The following is a 27904-nucleotide window of genomic DNA, read 5'->3' on the forward strand; positions in this document are numbered from 1 at the left end:
GGGAGGGTTTGAAACTGGACAAAACAGTGTAGCGCTGGAACACTTTCTCACTGTCTTTTCTTCCTCTGTGTGCACACCATGTTAAATAGCAGCATCATAGAAGTGGGCCAAGTGTCTAACACAACTCTGGATGGCCTTGGCACGACCCTCCACCAGGCACTGAACATAATCCTCACCATCTTGTTGGCAGTGGTAGTATTTGCCCTCGGCTGTACTGTGGAGATCGGTATGGTGTTGACCCATGTGCGCCGACCATGGGGCATCTTGGTTGGAATTTTGTGCCAGTTTGGCGTCATGCCGCTCACCGCGTTCCTGCTGGCCCTGACCTTAAATGTGAGACCGGTGCAAGCTATAGCCATTCTTATCATGGGCTGCTGCCCAGGAGGCACCATCTCAAACATTATCACCTACTGGATCGATGGAGACATGGACCTCAGGTTTGTGGCCATGTGTGAACATGTGCTTATTTTCTCACGTGAGGAAATTAGGGTTGTGGCATTGTTGAAATAGGCCCACTACTGCATGTTTGATAGATATTCAGGATTATGTTGGTATTGGCTAAAATGTCTTCAAAATTTTAACATTATGGCATTAGAGATTAGACACATAGGCCGACCTACCACACAACTTTATCAATGTCCTGTTTCATATAAACAGACAGAAATATGCTCTGTTGCTTCAGAGGCACAAAGTGTTGCACAAGATAAGATGTATTGAGATTTGTATCATTCTTAGCAAGTTAACTGTTCAACTGTTGTTGAACCTGAGTAAGCAAAACATTTAACTTGACTTGATTTTAATGTTAATTTTAATGAATTATTAGTCATTTAAGTATGAAACTATTGTAGAGGAATACTTAATTTGTTCATTCATTCATTCATCCATTCAGTCTCTTATTGATAAAATGAATAGGCTATTTGTTAAGATATTTCAATTAGTGAGTTCTGTCCTTGTAAAGCATCACCATGACGAGTTTGTCCACCATATTGGCGATGGGAATGATGCCACTTTGCCTTCTTGTTTACTCGCGGTCCTGGGTGGAGACCGGCAGCATCAGGGTTCCCTACATCCAAATAGGTGAGCAATTCACATATGCTGCCACATATCTGACTGGCCATTGGTTCAAAGAGAACATAATATGATATTGTAATATAAAGTAGCAGTAATATAGTATTATATGTCCACTGAATTGTTTATTTTGTTTTAAGGAGTCTGATATTCCATCCTCAGGTATTACTCTGGTTAGTCTAATTGTCCCTGTGGCCTGTGGCGTCTTTGTCAACTACAAGTGGCCAAAAGCAGCAAAGGTCATTTTGAAGGTGATGGGTTTTCTTCTCTTTGTGCATTCATGTATTATAGCTGTTATAGTAATAAGTAATACGTTATGTCATTAAAGGACACTCACAGGAATGCCATGCGTAAACTAATGGATTATGAACTTTTTTCTCTCTTTGTTGCTTTGGGCAGGTAGGGTCAGTGGTGGGCTGTGTTTTGCTGATGATAGTGGGCGTCGCAAGTGCTCTGCTGTACCGTGGCTCCTGGAACACAGATGCAGCCATGGTGATTGTCGGGCTCATCTTCCCCATGATTGGCTTCACCGCTGGCTTCACTACTGCTATTTTAGCGCGACAGCCGTGGCCAAGGTGAGAGAATTTCACAGTTACTGTAACGATTTCCCCCTTGCTTGGGTTTTGTTGGGGGGAGGGTGATGGCCTTAGTCAATACAAGTTTAAAGAAAGAATCAAGGCAGATACAACTAAGCTTTCAGGAGTTCACTACATTTTGTGTATGTCTCCCCCTCTAACTGTAACCACTGACTAAGTTGAATGCATGGGTGGTTAATCTTTTCAGCAAACCTACCAGCTGCACAAATATGTGGAGGAGTTGGGTTGGTCATTCACTTGACAATGACATGTTTCGTCTGACCTGCATGTTTTATTATGTTTCCAAATCCCTTTTAATTAAAATATGGCAGATTTGTGACCTTTGACCATTTGCTAAAATTTCTGTCCTGTTGTGGTGAGAGGTGCCGGACAATTGCCCTGGAGACCGGAGCCCAGAATGTTCAGATCTGCACAACAGTGCTCCAGCTCTCTTTCAGTCCACAGGACCTAGTGCAGATGTTCACATTCCCTCTCATCTACGGCTCCTTTCAGCTTACATTTGGCCTCCTTCTAATCACAGGTGAGAACTGCATCTACACAGCCCTACTTTATGGAACCTATTATAAAATGTCTTAAGTATTAACGCCAGCTGCTTCCTGTCATCCTGTCAAATGTTCCGTTTCTAGTGTAGCACGTTTGATTTTGTGCAATGCCAAAGCAATGTCTGGCATGTTATTCAATTTTTTTTATTTTTTTTATTTTTTTTTATTTTGCTGCGTCAGTTTATCAGATATACAAGCGGATTTCCACATGTAAATCAGATGGGTCTGTCTTACCTGACCAGGCCCTACAAAGCTGCCCAAGTGCCAACTCTGGACAAGGGGAAGTCAATATAAGTTTTGAGCCTGATTTGTCTGTGCAGTCTTCTTCCAATTAAGACATAGAAATCTGTTCTACTCTGCAAGCACTTTTATGTGTCCTTGATATGTGTATATATGTTGTTGTAACTTTTGTCTGATAGCTTTTGAACATTTGTTTCTTTGTAACAAACAATACATTGTAGTCAGCAATGAAATCATATTTCCTATTACCATAACAGCAACTTTGAATGGTCAGTTTGAGATACAGCCGTGTGAGAAATATTCTTGTCTTGCTGAAGTTGCTAAATGAAGCAGTTTAAGATTTCAAAAATCCTGGACAAACTGTGAGTAACAAATGTTTGACCAAGGAGGACGTTATGGTTATTATGTGTCATGAGACAAAACAGCCAAGCCTACAATCTGTAGGCTATTTCCTAAAAATACTTCCTAATGTGTTGTCATGGTAAATAGGGTAGAAGTAGAGGATACAGAGTAGAGTTTTCATTTTATAATGACATATTTTTATATTGTGATAATTTATATGTATTTATGTATTTTTATCATAATAGGGGATTTAAATATAGTATCAAATACCGCATATAATATAATGATTTGAACTATAACTGTTTATCAACTTAATAAATACAATATGTTTTATTGTTTTTGCCCAACTGAGGATGTTATGATGATGTTTTATTTGTTCTTGTGCCTACAGTTTCAAACACTCAAATCCAAACCTTTTACTTAAACTGTTCATTTTGATTCATTATCATATTCATTAGACTATATAATTGCTGTTGTACACCATTATTTATTTAAGACAAATCCATTTTATTTAGCCTAAATACATTTCTATTTAATGTCAGTTCTGGAAATATGTATGTTGTGTAATAATAATAATAAAAAAATAAAAAATAATATATATATATATATATATATATATATATATATATATATATATATATATATATATATATATATATATATATATATATATATATATATATATATATATATATATATATATAAAACAAAATGACAAAAATTACTGCTGTCTCAGTAGAGATGTTACCATGTCACCTATTAAAATTCCTTACGTAACCCTTACCTTGCACTGTGTGTCCCTGGGGATTCTGGGAAGGGTAAAGTGCAATGCTGTATCTGTTGTCTGCTGAGGAGGTGTGTTTGGGCATGTGAGTGTCTTTGCACATATCCTGAAGTCACTGTGGTGACTGAGCAGTGGTGTCTGACAGTCAGAGATGGCAGTCCTGGGGTCCCTTGTCCAAGCCTGTGCTCTGGCCTTCCTGATGCAGATGGCAACTGCTCAGGTCTATGACACCAGCCTAAATCTCAGTGAGTACCTTGGTAGCCTTTAGTTTATCCTTACAACCTTTATGTTTCCATTTGCCTGTGTTTGGATAGGTATTCAGTTCAGATTCAGGCAAATTATCAGAGATGGAGGAAGTTTAGATTCAGGTAAATTATCAGCTATGTAGGATGGTTCACAGCTAAAGAAAATATTTCCTTTTTTTATTTTTTATTTGACAGTTTTCTCAGATCAGAATTTAAGTTCTATCTTCATATCATCTAGTCACTTCTGCATAGTGTAATTTCTCATTACAAACAAACAGCAAATGTTTTGGCACATCCATTTGATGTTTTACAATTGTCTGCTCTTTTTTACATTATAAACCGCTGGTCAAAAGACATTATACAGGTTTTCTGTTTATTGATTGACTTGATTGATTGGTTTATTAATTGATTGATTAATCAGCTATTCTATTGACTGTCAAAGGGAAATAGCAGAATATTGGATGATAATTGAGCTCATAAGAGACACTGAGTAGGGTGAGATCAGAGTGATCAATGTTTAACCAGTGAAATTGCTGTTCTGAATGTCCGCATCATTTTTCATGTGACATTTTAGTGTCTAAAGAAATGCATTATAGCTTTACAACTCATGAAAGGAACATTAACATCCACTTCTCTCTTTTTATTTAGCGTGGCCCTTGTGACTTGTCCTTACCACATACAAAATGCTTACAGTGCACTTGCCAACATAAAGCTGTCATCACATGTTGCAGAACGTAGTTGTCAGGCGAAGTAACATGTGTTATTGTGTGTCTTGTGTTGTGTGTTCTCTGTGAACAGACGGGTGGCACAGGGGTCCTCTTGTGTTCGAGGGTTCCCAGGGCACTGAGTCCAATGTATCAGAGGCCCTGCCAAACAGCACCAACACACATCTGTACATCAAAGGCTTCATAGCTCTGGGCTTCTCAACCATTGGCTTTGGAAGCTCACTTGTTCCCATCAAACGTACCGAGACAGGAAATGGTGAGAGCCTAGGTTTTTACAGTCTACAACTCATGAGCTAAACCAAGTTATAGCACTGCAGCTATAATCATTAAATACACCTTCCTGCCCTTGGCTGTGAAAGTGCTAATGTTTTTCCATATCTGATTTGAACATCCATGGCCACCAGATTCCTATCTTGTCTGGCTTGTCTAACTGTTTGCCTTCTTGGTCGTGATAGGCTTGTTCTTCCAGTGGGTTTTCTGCTCAACCATGTGGCTTGAGTCTCTCCCTGTGCACTTTCTCCAGGGAAGCTCAGAAACATGGCTCCTCAGCGTAGTGGCAGGATGTCTGTATGGCATAGGTGAGCTGAGATGAAATGAGGACACTCAGATGGTGTGTGTGTGTGTGTGTGTGTGTGTGTGTGTGTGTGTGTGTGTGTGTGTGTGTGTGTGCGCGTGCGTGTGCACGTGCGCATGCGTGTCCTAGTGTGCATGCTTGTGTCTCAGTGTGCTGAATTGCATAATATAGTTTTAGGAATATTACAACTTGCTTCTTTCGATTGTAAAGGCAACCTCACCAATGTACCAATCATAAGGACCATTGGCCTAGGACTTGGATTTCTGATCTGGTCAACATTTTGTCTCCTTATGGGCTGGGCCAGTGGCAGGTAGTTTACGTAACTTTGCAAGACCCTCTTCCTTCACAGTGACATGATACATTTGTTGACCATGGCGGCAGCACTCTAAATGGTTTTTTTCTTAATGAAATAAATGATTAACCAGGGAGATACGGTGGCAGTTTTATGGGCACTTACTCTTTATTAGATGTTATCTAGCGAGTAATTGCTAGATTGTGATGCATGTTCTGCTTATTCTACTCAGATTCGGTTGGTTTGGACTTGATCCACAGGATGTAGCAAGTCCTGTGTTGAATTACATTGGGACTGGTCTGGCAACAGTCAGGTAAGAAATCACCCTTGTTGACATTAAGGCTGTCCAAAGAACATTAACAACACATTTGTCTTCATTGGTGTTTGTGTCAAAAGAGAGATTCACACAAACTAAGTATTTTAACTTTCTGCCCTGACGGAGGATGATGAAATAAGGGCATACGGTATATCAGAATAAAGCAGACAGAGGTTATTATAAGTGTCACTATCATACAAATGCAAGTGCATAGTGTGGTAACCAAAAATATTCTCTGTGATTAATGTGGGCATATCCAATCAAAACGTTTAGCTTAGAACTTGTGTGTATGTTTGTAATAATATGTGGTTTTTATCCCATTGCTCCTGGAGTGTGGTGATTGTGTTGTTTATGAAAATGGAGACTAGGACAGAGGATGAGCAAGCATACGATGTAGAGCCCCTCCTTGAGAACGACACTGACAAGGGTCATGACAGCAAAGTATGGAGAAAAACTGCTAAAATTTAGCCTTGAACAAATCTGCAACAAAAATGTCTTCTCTGACAGATCATCACTTTATTGTTGCTTCTCTCCAATTAGCTGGAGAGCCTAGTAGATGAGTGCATTCTGACTGAGTCCAAAGAAGAGGCATGGGAGGACAAACTCAGCCCCCTTAAGAGAAAGATAGTGTAAGCTACACTATAAAACAACTGTCTTACTTCGGTCTATGCATTTTTAATATCAGTGTTTATAGACATTATTGTTTAATTACACATAAAGTTAAACCAAGAAACTTTGTACACAATAAATAAATGTATTATATTTAGTCTAATGTTTAATAAATATTATGAAATATTCTACTCCCTCCTGTAGGGGCTGCTCTCTGGCTGCATTTGCTGGCGTGCTCTATGGATGTTGTTACACACCAATCATCTTTGTGAAAAACAGTGCAATAAGAAACAACACACATTTTGCAGGTGCCAGTCAATATGGTATGTGTTGAACACAATTGTGCAAAAACAACTGAAGTATTGCATTACATTAACATCAAACTATATTGCCATTCTTCTGCACTAAGTCTCAAACACTTACAGTATAGGCTGCACTGTGTGAACAAATTTGCATGCTGTCTTTCAATTCAGCCCTGAATTCCGACAGATCTGGATTACATTTTTCCATTCATGACTGGCGCTTGTGCCACACCGGCTCTTGCATTCTTTGTTTATTGTGTAATCATGAAGAACAGACCTCATCTTCCTTCAAAATGTGTCCTGCCAGGTAAATAGAAAAACAGAATTGTGTTCATGACCTTCTGTATTTTTGATCACTTAGGACCACATTAGGCCTCCTGTTGTGTTCGTTTCATGTTTACTACTTTTGTGTTCTCGGTCAAAAATGACTGTCGCATTATAACTTGTTGTAAATACATAATAACACATATATTATCATCTAATGTTGTGATAGACCTTTGTATCAACTTAAGTTCCATTGGATATTACCAGTTTTGAACTTCCATTTGCTATTTATGGCCTGCAGGCCTCATTGCAAGACCTGAGCTCATGCAAGTCAGAAAGGGGAAGATTTTATTGGGAAAAGGTTCCAGTGGGGGATGGCATAGAAGCAAAGAGGGGAAGTGAGGATGTGTGTGTGTGTGCATGTGTGTGTATGTGTGTGTGTGTGTGTGTGTGTGTGTGTGTGTGTGTGTGTGTGTGTGTGTGTGTGTGTGTGTGTGTGTGTGTGTGTGTGTGTGTGTGTGTGTGTGTGTGTGTGTGTGAATGCACAGAAGCACAGATACAGTCCATCTGATCAATAATTATATGCCTGGACACAATTTTATACACTGACAATTTTCTCACCCATTCATTTCTAATGGCCGGTCATTTTTGATAGGGAATACACATGGGTGTTCTAAAGTTAAATAAAACACCCAAACTGTAATGAAAATGATTGAATGATAAAAAATTGTTTTGTGTGCTCATATGTCCTGTGATCACAAAGTAATGGAGCCTCACGATAGTCAGAAGAAATGAACAAGATTTTTGAAAGAAAACAAATTTGATCATGAACACAACATGAGGGTTAAATAATGTTGAAATAATAATAAAACTGTGAGGATACACTCAGTGAACCCATGCTACAAGTTATGTAATCAAATGGCATTTCAATAGTTTATTCATCATATCGTGTATTTTAATCTGCTGCTTTCTTTCTCCTAGCTTTTTTTGCAGGAACCTTGCAGTTTGGAAGCCAAATTGCATGGTTTTTGTCTTGCTATTATGTTGGAAGTGTTGTAACATACCCTATTGGTACAGCTGTGAGTACACTAAACAGAATTAGAATTAGTAATTAGATTGTGTAACGTTAAAAGCATTTGTATGAAAATTCTAGAACATTCTTATTATCAAAATTATCAATATGAATATCAATGAATTATAAATAATATTTATTTTTAAATAGCCTTTGTCAAACCCAAGGTTGCTTTACAGGACAGCAATATACACCAACAATCAACAGTACACAACATTGACTCAACATAATATACAAGGACAGCATTGAGAGCAGCAGACAACCATATAGCAGCACCACAGGGAAAGCACAAGAAGCCCTCAGGGGGTACTGTTTACAAGCAGTGTCACGCTATGAGTCATTTGTTCATTTGTTTGCTATTAGTAATTTTTTCACTAGTCACCACTAGTCTCAGATTTACAGTATCCATTGACTGGCATTCAGCCCCAAGAATGAAAACCCAAAAATTCATACAGATGGAATATTCTATCAACTGTTTCACTTGGATTATACACTATATTTTCTAAAAAGATATATACACAAAGAATAACAGACATCTGTGCTACCAATCTGGAGAAAACTGTCTGCCACCAAGCCATGTCCATCGTCATTACAATTTCTGGTCATCTAATCTTGAATTTGAGAATTTTGCATTAAAAAATGTATAACACTACACACCTATCCAAATTATTAAAATTTAAATAATTTATATATATGGCATGGATTGCAAATAAATAGTTTGTATAGTAATTTACCACTCAGAGTGACCCAGGGTTGCTGTCCCAATGATATCTGCCTTGTTCTGACAGGACTGCCAACCACCAGCAGGCTCGGAGTGTTAAAACACGTCCCAGACAGGTAGTTCTCTCTCTGCCTCAAACCTCAGACACAACAGGTCACCACAATAATATGTGCTCATAGGGAAGCGTGAGTTATTTTCTCAAAGTCCATTTCATAGATTTGGTTTATTTTTGGTGTAGCCTACAGGTCTGTTTGGAATCATGTAGCCTATTATCAAAGTAAAAAGGTTCATAGAATATTTCAACAGTGTGAGCTACAGGATACACAGGAGTTCCTGTTCCCAGGACTGAATAGAGGTCAACAGACAGACATAATCAATCAAAGACTAATGGTGACCAAAGAAAATATTGTTAGATAGTGTGATGCCGGTCAGTTTACAGGAGAGACAAATCAACTGAAATGGGCAGGTCTGGGGGATTTTCCATTGGTGCTTTGAAGTTATGCTGCATTAGAAGTTTAACAGTGCCAAGGTGTCCTGTGCCACACCACACTAATTTCGGATCCTTCCGTGAACAGGGCCAAACCGCATCAGGTCCAAACAGGACCAAAAATACTAGCCTTTTGATTGGCTCTTTCATCATCCAGAGCTTGTGTGTCCTTTTTTTTTATCAAGACTTGGTTGTTGCATCAGGATTGAGTCATATGGACAGCCAGAAATGGAGACTTTTGAAACAATGAGAGTTCCACATTTGCTTCTTGATTGGGGGTTAGCAGTCACGACTATCTCTCCCTTTCTATTCACCATGCAGTATATGTGATGTGACATAGGTTATGTTGTGATATACATTCTCGTGTAGGAGAACGGAGATAATTGCTGATACAGGACTAAAACACGAGTCTGGACAGAGATCATTCTCATTTTGGAATGCCATTTTACAATGGAAATGCATTAATGTAGATGTAGTCTCAGTCAGAACTGCTCATTTGGTGAAATTTTATTGCAATATGAAGGACTAGCTAAAATGGTAAGCTATAGAATGAAGGTATAGTTAAGAAGTGTTTTTGAACAAGCTGGTTTAAGCTGTGCTTAAAGTATATGGAGCTGAAGGAAGTTTGCTTGCTGTTATTATGCCATGACAACATTTGGAATAATATGTTCGCAGGGACCTTCTCTTGTGTCTTTGGCATGGAGTGTATTTTGCTTCCGAGAGATTAAGGTAATTTTAGCATTTCCTGACAGCACCACTGAGACAATACACAGCTAGTTGTTTTTTTTTTACTGCAAATATTATAATTGTGTCATAAGCCCCAAGAGAGATGGACTAGCTTGAGGTGGAGCCTAGGCTATGTTGCCCAAATATTGTTTTATCATTTGAATTGTAATATGTGCATCTCTTTTTTTTTAGGGAACCAAGAACTTCATTCTGCTTGGTGTTATTTTGTTAACTGTTCTTACTGGTATTACACTAATTTCAGTTTCAAAATAGGCTAAATTAAGCTTCATCCTGAAGCAAATTGAAATAATTTCTTTGAAATGTTGAAATTAATTGTGTGTTGTTGATTTAGCCATGTTTTACACTTTAATAAAATGTAAGACACCCCCTCCCCCAGTGTGCTGATTGATGTTATTTTGGACTTCATTACCCATAATACAGTTCGGTCATAACAGTGGGAGTGGTAGATTTTTTTTGCTTCGCTTGTGTGAAATGTGCATGCGTGAAAGAGAAAGATAGTGAGAGGGAGGGCGAATGCTGAAGACGAATCCAAAGATGAGGTAGGATCAGATACACATAATATTGTAATTTTGTGCAGTACATAACTTTATGGTTATCTGACTTAACTATAAGCAGTGAACATTGCCACATTTCTGTCACCTTCCTTTATCTGATTTCGTATTGCATACAGGAAGTTTTTAAGAGACAAGTTGCAAGCTTGATACCAACGTTAGCTCGCTGGCTAGCCATGTTATGATGATGGCTGTAAGTGACATAGCCCAGACAGACAGACCTGTCGTGTAATGAGTGGTTAATAGTTACCCTAATGTATCAGCAACCAATTGTACATCTGTGTTCAACCTCCCCTTTGACGTTAAACGATTCTGATAAGGGTCATTAATTACTCGTAGGGAAATTTATTATAAGAATAAATAAGCGTTTGGCCAGGTATTAGGCAGCTAACGCTTGCTAGTTAGCCAACTTTCCTCTAATGTAATGTCAGGCGTTAGCAAACCGAAAGCTAAATGGATGAACCCAAACTTTACAGCTGCACTAATTGTAAGTCATTTACAGGAGCGAGCCTAGAGAGACAAACGAAACGACCTTTGAACTTGTAATGTAGTGTTTATTGACCTTAGAGGTAAGTGGAACGTCAGCTAACTATAACGTTGACTATGATAAATAATTTAACACAAACATTTACCTTAACATTAACAGAATAGGCCTACGTATTTACATTAGCGTCGTTACTCGTCTGTCGTTAAAGACTGTAGATTTAGCTTAGATTAATGACGTTGCTTAGGGTGTGCTAATTGTTATTACTCCAAATATGTGGTGAAAACTCTCAGTAGCTACACATTAGAAATGTTTAGGTTTAACGTTAGACGCTGTCAGAAACGCACGAATGATTCCTGACCATTGTGTGCGGTGTCCCCTAGTCTGGCGACCCGACGAACCTGAGAGCGCATTTGGTGTCAGCCAGTCTAGCTGACCACAATTCAGTTGCGCAGCGTTGAATTTGAACCGTCTTACTTTAAGTTTACTTTCCATACAATTTCGGGAAATCTACTAGTTAAAGTTGTGACCTATCGTTTAAGTATAGAGTAACCATATGATAGGAGGTGGATACTGAAAAATCGTCAGAAAGACCCCGGTAGGATTGCAATGCAATGTGCAATGTGATGCTTCTATCTGTCCCATGTCTTGAAATGCCATATTCCATCATTTGAAAACATCATTTTATCACATTATTTTACTCATATCGAAAATGACTGTAGAAAACATTTGAATCGCACTTTTATGGTTAAAAGCTTACATTTAATACAAAAATGGCATAATGTCTATCAGTGTGTAAGGCAGGAAAATGATTGGTTGAGGATTACAATAGTGATGCAATTTCAAAGAAAGAGCTCTTTGATATTTCACTGGCAACATAACACGTTTTCTAGCCAGCTGTAGCCAACAAAACACCTAAAAGAATAATTTGACATAAAACGAAAGGTTCACTTCCCTCCTACATCTTTAGATTTGCAGTATGAAAATTAATTTGATATTGTACAACAAAAGCTGCATGCTTTGTAAATGTACAGCCACTCCAAGCATGCTATTGGGATCGCAAGAGACTGACACAGACCTGTAGCAAAAAAGTCAGATGATAAGATGTAAGTTTAGAACGATCACCACATCATGAGAGGTTACAGGTTTTGGAGAAGAGGTTGCACTGTTGCTAAGAGCGAGCCTTTGAGCACAGTATATGCTCTGTGAAATATGGGCTATGCAGCCTTCTCCTGTGGCCTCAGTGCTGGGAGGAATACTGATCAGGCCCAGCCTCCCAGCGAGTGCATTCAGAGGGAGTGAGGCCTCTCCAGAGGATGAGTGCAGTTTGTGTGGCGTGGGTGGGAGGGAAGCTTTTTTCCCCCTTTTTTAAATGCTCCTCAAGCATGGAAAGAGGCAGAGAAGATGGAAAGGGAGAAAGAACAAACCCTTAGGGTTTCTACATTACCCAAATTTAAATTGCTAACATCCTTTTCGCTTTTTTTTTTTTTTTTTTTTTCCCCACCACAAACAAAATCAGTTGGTGGCGGTCATTCCTAATCTGGCATTAAGAGATTTGCAGTGTTTGGATCTGTTTTGCTGGACAGTTAGTATCTGTTATGCCATAGTTGGGCCCTGGTCCACCTCTGTTTTTTGGTCAGGGTAGTCTTTAATCTCTTCTTCCCACCATTGTTGTCCTTCCTTTGGCTTCTGGGATGACCTCTCTCTTTCTCCTCCGTCTCTTGTTCGCTCCCTATGCCCCCCCCCCCCACACCCTTCCTTACTTGTCTCACTTGTCTTCTCCCTGTCCACTCGTGGCAGGCTCTGGTGCGCGTGAGTGGCCATGGCTCCAGGCGATGTGGCGACGGAGCAGGGCAAACAACAGCAGCAGCAGCAGCAGCAGCGGCTGAAGGAGAAGCGCCCAGTGCGGCGCCCGGAGGGCGACTGCGAGGCCGACGGCACCTTCGTCTTCCAGGCCCAGGAGGCCTGGAAGGACTTCCACAACTCACTGCGGCAGTTCTACGAGGCCGGCGAGCTTTGTGACGTCACGCTGAAGGTAAACCAACAGCACAGCACACTCCTATTGCTCCCCTAATGCCAAGGCTCCCTAACACCACCATCACACATGCAGGTTTTCTGTAAACATAAACAAACACCACTAGTGTCACAGAAACATTGAACACTCCTGTTACATGAGCCTGGTAATGATGACTGCTCTTTAGCCTTCCGCTCAACTATTTTTCGCTTATTCCTGGTTCTGTCCCGGACAAATCAACTGTGTGCCTCAGCACTGTGTCTGGCTGTGGACGAATGGTGTAGTGAGGTGGACTGGCTGAATGAGCTGAGCTGGTGGGACAGCTGGGCTCATCAGCGTTAATGTAAAGAGTTTTAATTCCCTCCCCATGGTGCTGACAATCCGGAGTATTAGCCTCACTTTCCATGTCCTCAGTGGGGCTTTTGTATGTCACCAGTCATGAATGGATGGAAGTGTTTCACTCAGTGGCAGTTTTTTTCCCCTCTTCCCTCAAATGCAGTCGGTTGAGTGGTAAGCGCCCACTTCTTCCCCTCTGGCTACCGCAGGCCTACATTTGGTCTTTTGATATTTGACCATTCAGCACAGAGAAAAATCTTAACCATGCTTTGTTGTGGAGCATGAATCATGGCAAAGCTTCATCAGGATGTTCTTAGCTGCTGAACTGTGTAAAATATTTAGTTCTCCCTCATCTTGATGTAATAAGAAAGACCACATATTGCTATTGATTTGATGTGGGAGTCTGTTGTTTTTAACTTGTAGCTTGTAATGTGTACTTGTTTTTCATTTGTATCAGTCTTGATGCAACATCTTTCCATTTGTTAAAAGTAGGCGTGTAAAGGTACATGTATTCATACAGATGTGTAGATGTGTAACCGAAGTCCTTTTAGGCAAGTCCCTCCACTTGGTGGCCATATTGCAACGCTTTTTGGGCACTCATCAGGCTTCCTATTCGGCAGAAATGCGCGTGCGCAAGGCTTCACGACACCAATCTTGCTCCAGTGGCGAGCTCACGACACAGGATTGGCACGATGTCTTCACAACACGTCATATGAGTGGCTCAATGTATTCACATCACACCACATGATTAGCTCAATGTATTCACATGTCGACGTTTTGCCGTGGTAGGGGTGGGATATGTGTAGACAACGGCCATATTGGCGTTACAAACTAGCCCCATGCATTTCTATGGAGGAGTTTTTGAGTGCTGTGTCTCCTCATTAGAAAGTCTCTGGTGTTACCGAATGTAAGCTTACCAATTCGGTTCCCACACAGATAAATCAAGTGGAGGACCATATGTCAGTTGAGTCAATTAGTATAAAAAAACATTTGACACCTTTTCAAAATACCAGCAATATTGTCAGTGAATTTTAGGTTAGCAGTACTTACTGTACCGAAAATGAACCGAACCGTGACTTCAAAACTGGGGTACACAATGAACGGTGATTTTTGTGTACAGTTACACCACTAGTTAAGAGTTATGGTGAGACTGAAAGGCACTCTCAACGTCGTTCATGGGGCTATTATATCTCTTTCACTGTACACCTGTTTTCTGTCCTAAATATGTTTTACTTTACAACCCAACACAACATATTGCATTTGAATAGCAATGAATTTGCTTTTCAAGGCACCAAAGCGCTTCACTTCCCATTCGTTGTTGTCCTGTGCAGGTGGGCAGCCGGCTGATCCCTTGTCACAAGCTGGTGCTGGCCTGTGTCATCCCCTACTTCCGGGCCATGTTCCTATCGGAGATGGCCGAGGCCAAGCAGGACCTGATCGAGATCCGCGACTTTGACGGCGAGGCCATACAGGACCTGGTGACCTTTGCGTACTCGTCGCGTCTGTCGCTGACGGTGGACAACGTGCAGCCGCTGCTCTACGCTGCGTGCATCCTTCAGGTGGAGCTGGTGGCGCGGGCCTGCTGCGAGTACATGAAGGCCCACTTCCACCCGTCCAACTGCCTGGCTGTGCGAACATTCGCCGAGAGCCACCACCGCGTCGACCTGATGGCCATGGCCGACCGCTACGCCTGCGAACACTTTGGCCAGGTGGTGGAGAGCGAGGACTTCCCAGCCGTCTCTCCACAGCACCTGCGCACGCTGCTGGCTTCGCCCGACCTCAACATCCACTCGGAGACGCAGGTCTACCAAGCCGCCATCAAGTGGCTCAAGGCTAACCCGCAGCACCACAATGACTGGCTGGACCAGATCATGTCACAGGTCGGAGCAGCTACCAGATCAACCAAATTAGGCAATATGGCAAAAATCATAATCATGATTAGTTTGGTCAAGATTGAGAACACAATTATTTAACACGATTATTAATTAAAATAAGTCCCTTCAGGGCGGAACAAGACCCCTCCGCTGCGCGTCGGGGTCCGGTTCGCCCTGTCGGGACTTATTTTCCCAATAAACACCGGCGTTCTATACATTATCCCTTACTTATGTTGTTTTCATAAGCATTGGAAGGGAAGTCATAATTAACGATTAACCGATTAATTTGAGTAATTGCACAGCCCTGACTGATGTGAAGTAAGCTATTTTATTTTGAGTAAATAGGGTGTTCTACATAGTTGGAATAGAAACAGTGGAACATTGTGGCATATTAAGTTTAAATGTGTTTGGGTTCAGTATGTTAGAATGTGTTTGGGTTCAGTATGTTAGAATGTGTTTGGGTTCAGTATGTTAGTTTATTTCTGGTTTTAATGTGAATAGTTTTAGTATGTGAGTCTCTAGTTTGTGCGCTAGTTTGTGGTGTATTGTGCCATGTGTGTTGTCTGGCTTCAGGTGCGTCTACCGCTGCTGCCAGTGGACTTCCTGACGGGTACAGTGGCCAGAGAGGATATGATCAAGAACAGCCTGAGCTGCCGTGATCTGCTGGACGAAGCCCGCAACTACCACCTGCACCTCAGCAACAAGAGTGTGCCGGACTTTGAATACACAGTCCGTACCACGCCACGGAAACACACCGCGGGTACACACGCACACACGCACACAGACCTGGCTGCCTAATAGGGGTGGGCAATATGGACAAAAAATAATATCTCTATTTTTTGTGATTTTGACTATAACAATAATTAGTCGATATCCTTTAAAAAAATGTTTTTAAAAGTCTAAGTTACTTTACAGCTCATTATTTGTGAACAGTATCATTACAATAATAACCAAAAACCTAAACTGTGACTTTTTAACCAAACCAATGCATTCATTGCAATGCATTGTGTGTGGCAATGACATGGTCTAGCCAGCTACATTACAGAGGATAGATAGGCCTGACAGTTTCCCAAGAGAAAGTGTGAAGCTGAAGTTCCTTTCAAACCTTTACTTAGGTTTCACTGTAAAACTAGTACGTAGACCTTACAGAATAGAAACTAATGCATTAGCTTATAGCTGATGTATATGAGAAATCCCATAGAGATGCTAACGGTTAGCATAATTAATAAAAGTTGATATTTAGAGCGAACTTCATCCATTTACTAAAGAGTAACATTTCAAAAAGAGTAAGAGAAGTTTTCTTTGTTTACAACTGACTATTAAAATACTCAAAGGCTAGCCTAATGTTTACATATAATACAGTGTAGGAAAAAGCGTGACTTTAAATAGAAATAGATAGATAGATAGATAGATAGATAGATAGATAGATAGATAGATAGATAGATACTTTATTGATCCCCAAAGGGAAATTCAAGAAACTCATCATTGCCACTTGAACGAAGTAGCCATACAAAATAAACATTAGGCGTGCGTGTGACAACGTCGATCACTAGCGATCATGTGACTTGCTCTGCTGCAACCAGGGGCTTCTCTCGCATACACCTCCTGGATTTAGTGAAAGAATGGGGGTTCAATGCATGATTTCGAGTGTTTTCCCCCTAAGTAATTTAAATACTCGATAACGTCAATTTGCACATCGTTAAAACAGCAATCACGATATTATCGCAGACGATATATATCGCCCACCCCTACTGCCTAACTTTTATTGTTATTGTACCCCTTTCTGAATGGTTTTCCATGCTGACTGAATTGTTTTCAGTGGCTTTGAGTAATCGGCTTCAGCACTGCCCACTCTGCTGTCATCATCAGTGTCACAGCTAATCTCATGTCACTGTGATGTAATCTGATTTAATATCCATTAAGTACGGAATGAGCAGCGGAATAAGGCAACGCTGGTTAATCTGACAGTCGTTGTCATGTGAGGCTGGGTGTCTATTGTGTGTGTGTGTGTGTGTGTGTGTGTGTAAAATGTACCCCTTTCATACCAAGGTTCCTGACCAGGGTTCAACCCGGGTTGATTTTTCTGTCTGAAAGGGTTAACTTGGGTTGACTGACCCTACTTTGCAGCCCACCTCTTGAGGGTTGGATGTGGGTCAGGTAACCCTGGTCTGACCCAGGTCATTGGTTTGAAAGTGGTATAAGAGTGATTGCATGAGAGCGAGCGAGAGAAGGGAGAGTGGGTGAGTGACCTTTGCCCTCTCCTGCCCAGGTGTGCTATTCTGCGTGGGCGGCCGGGGTGGTTCTGGAGACCCCTTCCGCAGCATTGAGTGCTATAACATCAGCAAGAACAGCTGGTTCTTCGGCCCGGAGATGAACAGCCGACGGCGCCACGTTGGAGTCATATCAGTCGGAGGTGAGGAATTTGAAAACTTAGCTGAGGAGAGGGAGGGTCTATATGTTTGGCATTCTCTTTGTTCTTTGTGAATGAGCTGGGTTACCACCAGTGCCAGAGGACTTTGAATCCGGATGTAAGAATGAAAAAATGTAATTTCTATATTATTCAGTAAGGTCTTTTTCTCTACTCAGCCTTGCTAATCTATCATGCATCTCCGGCCCATCTCGGTGTCACCCACTGAGCATGTGTGCGCTCCAGGCAAAGGCAAAAATAGAACTGATGTGAAAGCAAATCTAAATACTTCAACTCAAACAGAGGATTTTTCCTTTTGTCCCCCATGTCCACAAAACCCAGAAAAATCAGCCTTTTCCACTGTGGTTTTGTTTTGCTCCGCGCTCTTTTCGCAAGCACCTCCAAAGTCGTTAAATTTAGCCCATGGGCCCTCAGATGTGTTATGTGGGCTGCCCGACGAACAGACGGCAGCTTGACTGGAGCGCTGCCACCTCCCCACCCGTTAGATGTGGTCCGGGGCTTACGTTCGTTCGTTCGCTCGCACGCACGCACGCGCACTCTGAGACGCCTAACGACGCCTCCACCAGAGTCCAGGGGGGCCCTCCACACGCGCCTCCTCCCCGCCGGCACGCCTGGTTAAATATTAAAGCCACGCTCTCTCCTTTAAGGCGGAGGAATCTCGCCGGGGCCCTTTCATCGGCTTGTTTGTTTTCATGTGGCGCCAGAGTCGGCATCTGGTCTTACCACGGAAGCCTGGGGGATTTGGGGGGATTGGAATCGAGCCTCGCTGAAATTCACTCGGCCGCAAACATGTCTCAAAATGTGTCCGTAACACATATGTCCAGATCTCTGAGCTCTTAACACTGTGTGGCCTTATGATCTTGGGTTTTAGTTGTGATAGTGTTGAAGTGGCTTCTATACATCAATCATCACTAGTTATTCACTGTGTATGGGTTTTGTGCAATAGCATACTTGAAGTCAGCAAAGCAGTTTTCTGTTCGTTGACATCTCTGTTAACAAGCACCTGAAGAGGAGTGCTTCAGTTGTACCAAAACGTGTGCGAACTGAAAATCCTTCCCTCCTTATTTTGTGCAGCCACTGCACGTAGGCTGGCGTTTTTAAGAAAAAAGGTGGGAGCTAAAATCGCTTTTATAAAGTTTTGAAGCCGAGCATAGTGGCACGGCAGTGCTCCTTAGAGCCGCCCACGGACATTACGAGTCATGCACATTGTAATTCTTACGTTTTGGTATAACTAAAGCCCTATCTTAAGGTGCTTGTTGACATCCATGTGAAAGAACAGGAAATTGGTATGCTGACTTCAAGTAAGCTTGTGCACAGAACCCATAGTGTCTGCGCTGCATAGTATTCTGTCACAAGGAGTAATAGTGTCTGCGCTGCATAGTATTCTGTCACAAGGAGTAACTTGTGTGATTCCCTTCAGGGAAGGTCTATGCGGTTGGCGGTCATGATGGAAGCGAGCATCTGGGCAGCATGGAGATGTTTGACCCACTCACAAATAAGTGGACAATGAAGGCTTCCATGTACATCAAGAGGTGTGTTTGAAGGAGATTTTCTTTAATTCTTATGTATGTATAACTCAGTAGCTACACAGGCATTTAAGAGAAGGATCTGGTGAAGGTTGGAATTTCTTTTGCTGTGAACAAGGGCTTGTGTGCTTGTGTACACATATGCAAATATCTGTAAATGTAATGTAATATCTGACTGTAAATGTTTTTTTGTGGTTGTGTGTGTGTGCGCCCTGAAGGAGGGGCATAGCCCTAGCAGCTCTGGGCGGCCCCATTTATGCCATCGGGGGTCTGGATGACAACTCGTGCTACAGCGATGTGGAGCGCTACGACATCGAGGCGGACCGCTGGAGCACGGTGGCTGCCATGAACACGCCTCGTGGAGGAGTGGGCTCCGTTGCCCTTGGGGTAAGAACAAAGGATTCTGGGTAATTGCTTTACAGCACCAATTTTGTGTAAAGGAATTTATAGATGCTTATCTCAGAGAAAGATGAAAATGTTCAATTATTGTCATGTTTCCCGAATTGAGGTGTGGAGATGACTTGGTGTTTTCTCATTTGTTTTCTTTGATAAAAATCTTGAGTTTTTTCTTTCCTCACACTTCGTCACAATAAAAGCATACTTCTCACCCAAGTGTAATATCCATGAATGCTTCCATTTGACTGTACTGCAGGTATTTTCACAATATGTAAGGGATAATGTATAGAATGCCGGTCATTATTGGGAAAATAAGTTCCGATAGGGCGACGCGCAGCGGAGGGGTCTTGTTCCGCCCTGAAGGGACTTATTTTCCCAATAATGACCAGCGTTCTATACATTATCCCGCTTATTATACGGCTACTTGCCAAAACGAAATAATAAACTTCCCACAATATGACTTTAGCCTACATAGCCTAGCCTTTTTGTTACCGTTCATCGTGGCATTTGCTGAGAAACATAGTTCGCAACAACACACGTTGAACTTGAATCAAACATTCTTTAGAACACAGCTGATCAACCGTCTGCTTTACCCTTTTGAATGAAGTTCCAGTTCTTGCGTAGTGATATGAAATACCTGAAGTAGAAGCACAAACTCCGTTGCCATTGACAGCGGTAATTATATGTTTGCAGCGGTAATTACATGAAAATATTTTACCGTAGAACTTTGGGAAAGCCCACTCAAGTCAATGGAGCATTCTACTTGCCTTGTTAACAGCTGTGTAATGTAGACAGTGTGACATTAATATGTCTGTCAAATATATTTATTTAGCACTTCCACACACAAGGCAGTGGTTTGATTTTTGAGTAACGAGTGATTTACCCCCCCACACACACACACACACGCACGCACACACCATATCCCCCCCATACACTCACACACAGTATACCTTTTTAATTACTACTTAAATGTATTCTTTAAAATTGAGCTGGCTCTTGAGCAAAATAATTTCATTACATGACGATAAACTACTGAACTATTGAACTTGAACTTGAACTTGAACTTGTTTCCCCCTCCAGAGTCATGTGTATGCGGTGGGAGGGAATGATGGCATCGCCTCCCTGTCCAGTGTGGAGCGGTTCGACCCTCACCTCAACAAGTGGACACACGTGCACGAGATGGGCCAGCGGCGGGCCGGTAACGGAGTCAGCGAGCTCAACGGTTGCCTCTACGTCGTGGGTGAGTCGAGGAATGACAGGCTTCTTTGATTGAAGGAGTGGATGGGAGGGTTAGTAAATGAATGATTGAGGGAGGGAGGGTGGAGGGTGAGTGAGCATGTGTGTGTGTGTGTCGCTGTGTGTGTTGGGGGTGGGGGGGGCACTGTTTGTTTTTGTTTGACTGTTGACTGTGTGTGAGTGAGTTTATGTCACTATGTGTGTGTCTGTGTAGTGGGTTGCCATTGTGGGAGTGTGTGTGTGTGTGTGTGAGGGAGAGAGTGAGTGGGACGGAGAGTGTGTGTGTGAGGGAGGAATGGGAGAGTGTGTGTGTGTGTGTGTGTGTGTGTGTGTGTGCTCCTCACACACTAGTGTACCGTTATCCTAATAAAAGAATGTACAAGAAAGAAAAGACATAAGTGGAACATAAAAAAAATGCCCCACTGGTCCAAAGTGAGTGCATTAGGTAGAGGTAGCCTGCTCTTGTTCTTAGTGCATTAGGTAGAGGTAGAAGTAGCCTGCTCTTGTTCTTAGTGCATTAGGTAGTGGTAGCCTGCTCTTGTTCTTAGTGCATTAGGTAGAGCTAGAGCTAGCCTGCTCTTGTTCTTAGTGCTTAGTGCATTAGGTAGAGGTAGCCTGCTCTTGTTCTTAGTGCATTAGCAGAGGTAGCATTAGCCTGCTCTTGTTCTTAGTGCATTAGGTAGAGCTAGCCTGCTCTTGTTCTTAGTGCATTAGGTAGAGCTAGCCTGCTCTTGTTCTTAGTGCATTAGGTAGAGCTAGCCTGCTCTTGTTCTTAGTGCATTAGGTAGAGGTAGCCTGCTCTTGTTCTTAGTGCATTAGGTAGAGGTAGCCTGTTCTTGTTCTTAGTGCATTAGGTAGAGGTAGCCTGCTCTTAGGTAGCCTGATCTTGTTCTTAGTGCATTAGGTAGAGCTAGCCTGCTCTTGTTCTTAGTGCATTAGGTAGAGGTAGCCTGCTCTTGTTCTTAGTACATTAGGTAGAGGTAGCCTGCTCTTGTTCTTAGTGCATTAGGTAGAGGTAGCCTGCTCTTCTTCTTAGTGCATTAAGTAGAGGTAGAAGTAGCCTGCTCTTGTTCTTAGTGCATTAGGTAGTGGTAGCCTGCTCTTGTTCTTAGTGCTTAGTGCATTAGGTAGAGGTAGCCTGCTCTTGTTCTTAGTGCATTAAGTAGAGGTAGCCTGCTCTTGTTCTTAGTGCATTAGGTAGAGGTAGAAGTAGCCTGCTCTTGTTCTTAGTGCATTAGGTAGTGGTAGCCTGCTCTTGTTCTTAGTGCATTAGGTAGAGCTAGAGGTAGCCTGCTCTTGTTTTTAGTGCATTAGGTAGAGCTAGCCTGCTCTTGTTCTTAGTGCTTAGTGCATTAGGTAGAGCTAGAGGTAGCCTGCTCTTGTTTTTAGTGCATTAGGTAGAGCTAGCCTGCTCTTGTTCTTAGTGCATTAGGTAGAGCTAGCCTGCTCTTGTTCTTAGTTCATTAGGTAGAGCTAGCCTGCTCTTGTTTGAGGCTAGATGAGGAGAGCTACCTCTGTGTAGTGGCATTCCTGTTAATGTTTAGCTCTGCCATGGCATCAGCCTTAACCTCACTGGTAACCGTCACATGATCCTGTCTGATCTCTGTAACCGAGAGAGGGAGGGACTGAGATGATGAGGTGGGTAAAGGTGAAGGAAATAGTGGAGCTGATGGAGATTTGTTTTTATGATAAGTTACTGATCAGTGGTGGTAAGCAGAGATGGGGTTTTATGGCAAACTGAAGTCATCTGAAGCTTTAACTCACCAGTCTGTTGGATTTGACCCTTATCAGTGACCTGTGAGACACAGATCAGTGACCTGTGAGTTTTTATTGGATGTTTATAGTATTTACATACTTATGTTGTATACCAAAGATTTTCAAAAGGGTCTGTGCTACAATATTCTTAAAAAAACAGTCAAGGTCGAAAAGTAATCCAGGACAGGAATGCTTAAAATCAACTTTACTAAGGACATATTTCCTTTAGGGGTTCATATTGAGGCCTTTAATTTTTTTTATCTTTAGACTTCCTGAGCCTCAGTGTCCTAGTTGCATGCTGTTCAACACAAGCGAGGATCAATGTCAACTGTACACTGTAATGTATGTGTGATTATTATTGTATTTAATGTATGTGTGTGTATGTGCGTCCATGTGTGTCGTTTGGGCAGGTGGTTTTGATGATAACTCCCCATTGAGCTCAGTGGAACGGTTCGACCCCCGTGCGCATCGCTGGGAGTATGTCGCCGAGCTGACCACCCCCCGCGGCGGAGTGGGTGTGGCCACGGTGATGGGGCGCGTCTATGCTGTCGGTGGACACAACGGGAATATCTACCTGAACACCGTGGAGGCCTTTGAGCCCCGCATGAACAGGTGAGGTGCACCTGCATTGCCAACTTTGAAGGAAAAGGGCCGCCATAGGTAACATCTCACAGGAACATAGCTAGGTTGTATAGCCACTTCGAAATTGGTGGATACAGAGTTTCAGCCAGCTGTTGACATTTAGCCTGAGCTGGAAAGTAACACAATTCACAAGATATTTGGGGTTTTAATGCTTCTATTTCATTCCATGATCTTCATACCCTGTGAACTAATTGTTTCTTTCACAATGGTGCCTGTTGCATCTTTAATTTGTCTCTCTCTGTCTGTCTCAATCTTTCTCTCTCTCTCTCTCTCTCTCTCTCTCTCAGGTGGGAGCTGGTGGGCTCAGTGTCCCACTGCAGGGCAGGGGCGGGCGTGGCCGTGTGCTCCTCCCACATCAGCCAGATCCGAGACGTGGGCCAGGGCTCCAGCAACGTGGCCGACTGCATGTAACCTACCACACACACACCTGAACAACCGCACTGGCCGAGCACACACCTTTACCAGAGCACACACACACAAACACAATGCCATATATACACACACACATAAACAAAGACACAATCACATGTACATACATACACAGGCAATCACAAATATAGCACTGTCATTCTTTAAACATGCTCACACAATCAGTATAAGTGTTGACTGTCAGTAATGCGCGCACACACACACACACACACACACACACACACACACACACACACACACACACACACACACACACACACACACACACACACACACACACACACTCACTGTGACTGAAGCATTTGTGGGAAAAAAGTGACGTTTGGTCTTGTGGACTGACACACATGGGTGTTCCTCCAAAATGTACTATCACTTATAATGCTCTGACAAAAAAAACGACACACACTATTTCACTCTAGTGCTGTGCTCTGCTGTACTCTGTGCTGTAGTCATTTCCAGGCTAAGCTCTTGCTTCGCAGTAGTCGCGGGGAGTCGAATGCGAAGCTTCCTGACTGATTCCTGAACATTCCTCAGTACCGCAGGGTGTTGGCTGGTAAGCTGTCTGTCTGCAGTAGCCTCGCTGTGCCAATGAAGACAAGGTCATTCAGTAAACTCCCCAAATTGAAATGGCCACAAATAGCACAGGTGACCCATTCACTCCCCTGCCTGTGCTCAGACAGGGAGACAGACAGACAGACAGACTCCCTGGCAATGGATCTTAGCTGACTCGGACATGCTTTCCACCTTTTCGCTCTCTGCTTGCGTTAAAAACAATCATAGACGTGAGACGCGATGGCTAGCAAAAGAGAGAGATGGCAACGCAGACTGGTGGTTGGAAGGTGCAATACGAAAACTTTGAAACTTTAAACACGGTTAGTCTTAGAACCTAATACTGCCAACACGTTCTGCAATAAGAGAGGCCTGTGACTGGCTGACAGTGCTGGACGAGGCCGAGGTGCCAGAGGCCTTTGGGGCCGACCCCACTGGCTGGTCTCTGCTCTCGGCACTCCCGAGGTGCGGTCACCTCAGAGCCCATGTCACACACTCGGGGCCTTCCACGCGCTCAGAGATCTTTTAAGAAGAAGAAGAAAAAAAAAAGATATTATTCTGCACTGGTACTGTCAAAGTCGTCACTCATTGTGCACTATTTTCATAGGATAGAATGGATATTTGAATATTTTTTTGTCTTTGTCAAAGATGCTTTGAAGAGAAAGGAACCATGCTATTTTTTGGAGATATTTTATCAGCGATGTTTACTTCCCTCTCTGGATTTGCTCTTAACTCTTCTGCCATGATTTGCATGCGTGAAGAAACGAGGTTAGTTTCCCCCAGCGTATCTCACTCAAGACATTTCCTGAGTGATTCTATGGGCTTGATTTTATTTTCCCTCTTGGACTTTAGTGTTGCTTTGGTGAGACTAAAATGGTTGTCGTCTCACTCCTTGTTTTGGTTTTTTTGCTTTGGTGTACCTCTGCATTTTTGCGGTCCCTTTCCATACCCAGGCTCACGAGCCATGCTGCTGTGGGTTTTTTTGTGCAATCAATGACAACCTGACTGACTGTTGTGATATTTTATTTTATTTTTTTTTTTTGCATTTGCCAGCTAACCTCAGTGCCACCATGTTCCTTTTGTTTTGTTTTGTCGTTTTTATTATCCTGTTAACCGTGCCAGTAAACCTCCTCTCCTCCTGTCTTCCCCCCCCATTCAGCCACTGCAGAGGTGGGCAGTAGGTTGTGGTGAGGCCTTGTGAATAAAGTCTTATCCAGTAGAGGCGAGTAGAGGGATTATTGAAAGCTTGAACTGTGTTTTTCTTTTCTTTTTTTTTTTTTTTTAAAAAAAACCTGCTCACATGCCAGAAATGAGACTGTTTGTGTGGTCTCATCCAGAAGTTCTTCCTAGTAGTGGTCTTCTTTTGAAAGCCTTCTCAGCTTATTCTCATGAATTCATTGCAGTTGTTCATGACTTTTATCTGTCTCAAGCCCATCAATTTGGAATCCCCTAAAAAAACAACAGCTGTCACTGATCAATCAAGTGAGGATATACATAATATAAATATTTGTGGTAAAGATTCATATTGTTATCCTATAATTTACAGGACTTGATTATTTGTGTGTGACACTTGGGTGATTTTGTGATTCCTACCAGGAAAGGTGGGTGGTGTGATCTAAAGAGTGGTGTAATGTACCTCTAAATTATCTAGTGGACAGGTAGAGCTTCAGCTGTTTGTTGTTTTTAGATGTACAGCTACCATGGCACTAGCTAGATTTTCTGACTACAAAGACCTGTTGTATCTTCTCTGGTCACTTCAGCAGAGCAGGGCATCCCTGGAGTGATGTTTTGTAAACATGTAATGCTTTCGTACTGGTTTGATATTGTATCTGTGTTGTATATTTTTGCTTGAATTTGTTATGCTTTTTCATTTCTTTGTATCGTCTTAATAAAGATAAATATTGAATATGTGGATGCTTCCGGTGAATTTTTTTTTTTTCTCCTTAGCTTTTTTATTGTCTGATTTGTTGAGATATATACACAAATGCATAGATACATAACATAAACAATACATAAATGTAATGTTACTTGTATTTATACTCCTATTTAGAACGATGATGACATTTGTAGTTACCAAACTTTTTGCCATTATTAATAATAGCCATCATTATTTTAAAAAGTAAATAAAATCATATGCTCTCAGATGAGTGCAAGTAAATCAATCAATCAGTCACTTAATGTCCTTTACAGAGGCAGCAACATAGAAGACAAAATTAGATCATTGTAAATCTTATGAAAATACATGAAGACATAGAAAGGAACAATACAAATGGGTGTATGGGACTGAAATAAAAGACAATTGAAAGGAAATTAATATTCTGAAGGAAAGACTGATAACTAATAACTAAGAATGGTCACTTTCAAACCCTTTATATGTGCATACAAATTATATGTGTGCATATAAAAATGAATCATGAATGTTAAATTGTAAAGGTTCTGTAAAACTGCTAAAGAATGGTTATTTCAACAACTTTATTGTGATATATATTAAAATAACTTTTGCTTTTATATGACTCATTTTTAAATTATCATTTTTGGAATGTTTTAGAAAGAAACCACATATCAGGGAATCAACACAGTATGACCTCTAACATCAGAAAAACACTAAAGAATTCCCTTTACAGTAGCACCTGGCCCATTTTTCTTTTATTGTTTTGTGGGTGGTTTGTTAAAGTCAGCGCAAATTTACCGTAAAAATGAGTTAAAAAGTAACAGTGAGAAGTTTGGTAAGTTTGTTGTGTAAACTTTATTGACTGGAAGTATGCTGCTATAAAGTATTTTAAATTGCCCACTTTTGAACTTTGCTTCCCCATCACAGCCATTTGTGTGTATGTTTTTGCTTCCTTATCATGACTATGCCCCTTTTCAGGACTCTTTGAAATGTGTAAAAAATCATTAAAATGTTTTGCCACTTTGAGGTCAGTCAATTATATACATTATGAATTATTAAAAGGCCAAATGCTCTGAGTTTGCCCATCAGATGCTCTACCTCGACCTGAAGTACAATACAAAAACCTTAGGCCACCTTTAAATTTTATATTTAATGTTGTGATGTTACAATGATCACATGTTTATTTTTTATTCCTTTCGTTAGAATACAACTAAAATATACAGCAGGGTTCCCACGGGTCATGGAATCTCTAGAATATCATGGACTTTTGATAGTCTGTTCCAGACATGGACAGTGAAGACAATTTGATCATATTTGGGTAATACACAGAATTGGTGTATATCTGGTTATTAACTTTACTGCTTGCTTGAATTGTTGTGGTTAGCCCAATTTTGTTTATTCAATGCTCATCTATTCATCTTCCGCTTTGAAAAAACTAAAAGATTTTTGAACGCTACACGGCTGCTCTGAAAACTTTGGTCAGGATATTGCACCGTTCATTATAGATCATAGAAATTGCCATAGAACGGGTTTTTAGTCAGGAAAAAGTCATGGAATTTTACATTGGACTTAGAGTGGGAGTCCTGATACAGGAAATATGTGCACAGCCTTAAAAAGCATACATACTGTATGTGAACCTCTCACTCTGCTTCCAGTCTTAGGCCACCATTAGATATGTTTTATCAGTGTTAGAATAATATCAGTGTTAGAATTGCTTGGGGGAAACTGTTGATGGAGCCAGCTGGTTTTGTTTGTCATTCTGACACATTTGTTGGATGTGCCAACAGCTCCTAGCGGTGGGCATGCTTTTCAGTGGTCTGGCTGGGGAACGACGGCTCTGTCAACAGCTTGGTTATCATAGCACTGC

At 41.6% G+C, this 27904-nt stretch overlaps 3 protein-coding genes across 9 annotated transcripts; all 3 read left to right on the forward strand.

Annotated features, from left to right (window-relative positions):
- Window positions 1–78: 78 nt before the first annotated feature.
- Window positions 79–3298, forward strand: LOC125304184 (ileal sodium/bile acid cotransporter-like). Its single transcript, XM_048258252.1, has 6 exons — window positions 79–437; window positions 959–1077; window positions 1231–1319; window positions 1468–1643; window positions 2027–2184; window positions 2387–3298. Exons 1-6 carry the CDS (start codon window positions 79–81, stop codon window positions 2539–2541), a joined length of 1056 nt encoding a protein of 351 aa, XP_048114209.1. The 3' UTR covers window positions 2542–3298.
- A 260-nt stretch (window positions 3299–3558) lies between these two features.
- Window positions 3559–10296, forward strand: LOC125304207 (transmembrane protein 144-like). 7 transcript variants are annotated; one of them, XR_007195209.1, is made up of 13 exons: window positions 3560–3817; window positions 4616–4798; window positions 4998–5120; window positions 5327–5426; window positions 5641–5721; window positions 6057–6165; window positions 6265–6353; window positions 6538–6656; window positions 6823–6942; window positions 7881–7978; window positions 8760–8808; window positions 9855–9908; window positions 10098–10129. XR_007195209.1 is itself a non-coding variant. In XM_048258272.1 (12 exons), coding segments are annotated over exons 1-11 (1134 nt in total). In that variant the 5' UTR covers window positions 3559–3723; the 3' UTR covers window positions 8762–8808; window positions 9855–9897. The 7 variants fall into 7 exon arrangements, 5 of the variants coding, with proteins under 5 accessions (XP_048114229.1, XP_048114228.1, XP_048114230.1 ...); XM_048258272.1 differs by lacking the exon at window positions 10098–10129 and having other exon boundaries at window positions 3559–3817; window positions 6807–6942; window positions 9855–9897; XR_007195208.1 differs by having other exon boundaries at window positions 8760–9908; window positions 10098–10172.
- Window positions 10297–10395: 99 nt separating this feature from the next.
- On the forward strand, window positions 10396–23993 carry klhl8 (kelch-like family member 8). The gene is made up of 10 exons (XM_048258268.1): window positions 10396–10465; window positions 12762–12996; window positions 14643–15191; window positions 15759–15945; window positions 17455–17598; window positions 19034–19145; window positions 19358–19526; window positions 20616–20775; window positions 22937–23138; window positions 23456–23993. Exons 2-10 carry the CDS (start codon window positions 12784–12786, stop codon window positions 23577–23579), a joined length of 1860 nt encoding a protein of 619 aa, XP_048114225.1. The 5' UTR covers window positions 10396–10465; window positions 12762–12783; the 3' UTR covers window positions 23580–23993.
- The last annotated feature ends 3911 nt before the right edge of the window (window positions 23994–27904 follow it).

This window comes from Alosa alosa, chromosome 12 (genome assembly GCF_017589495.1).
Source record: "Alosa alosa isolate M-15738 ecotype Scorff River chromosome 12, AALO_Geno_1.1, whole genome shotgun sequence".
Lineage (NCBI taxonomy): Eukaryota > Metazoa > Chordata > Actinopteri > Clupeiformes > Clupeidae > Alosa > Alosa alosa.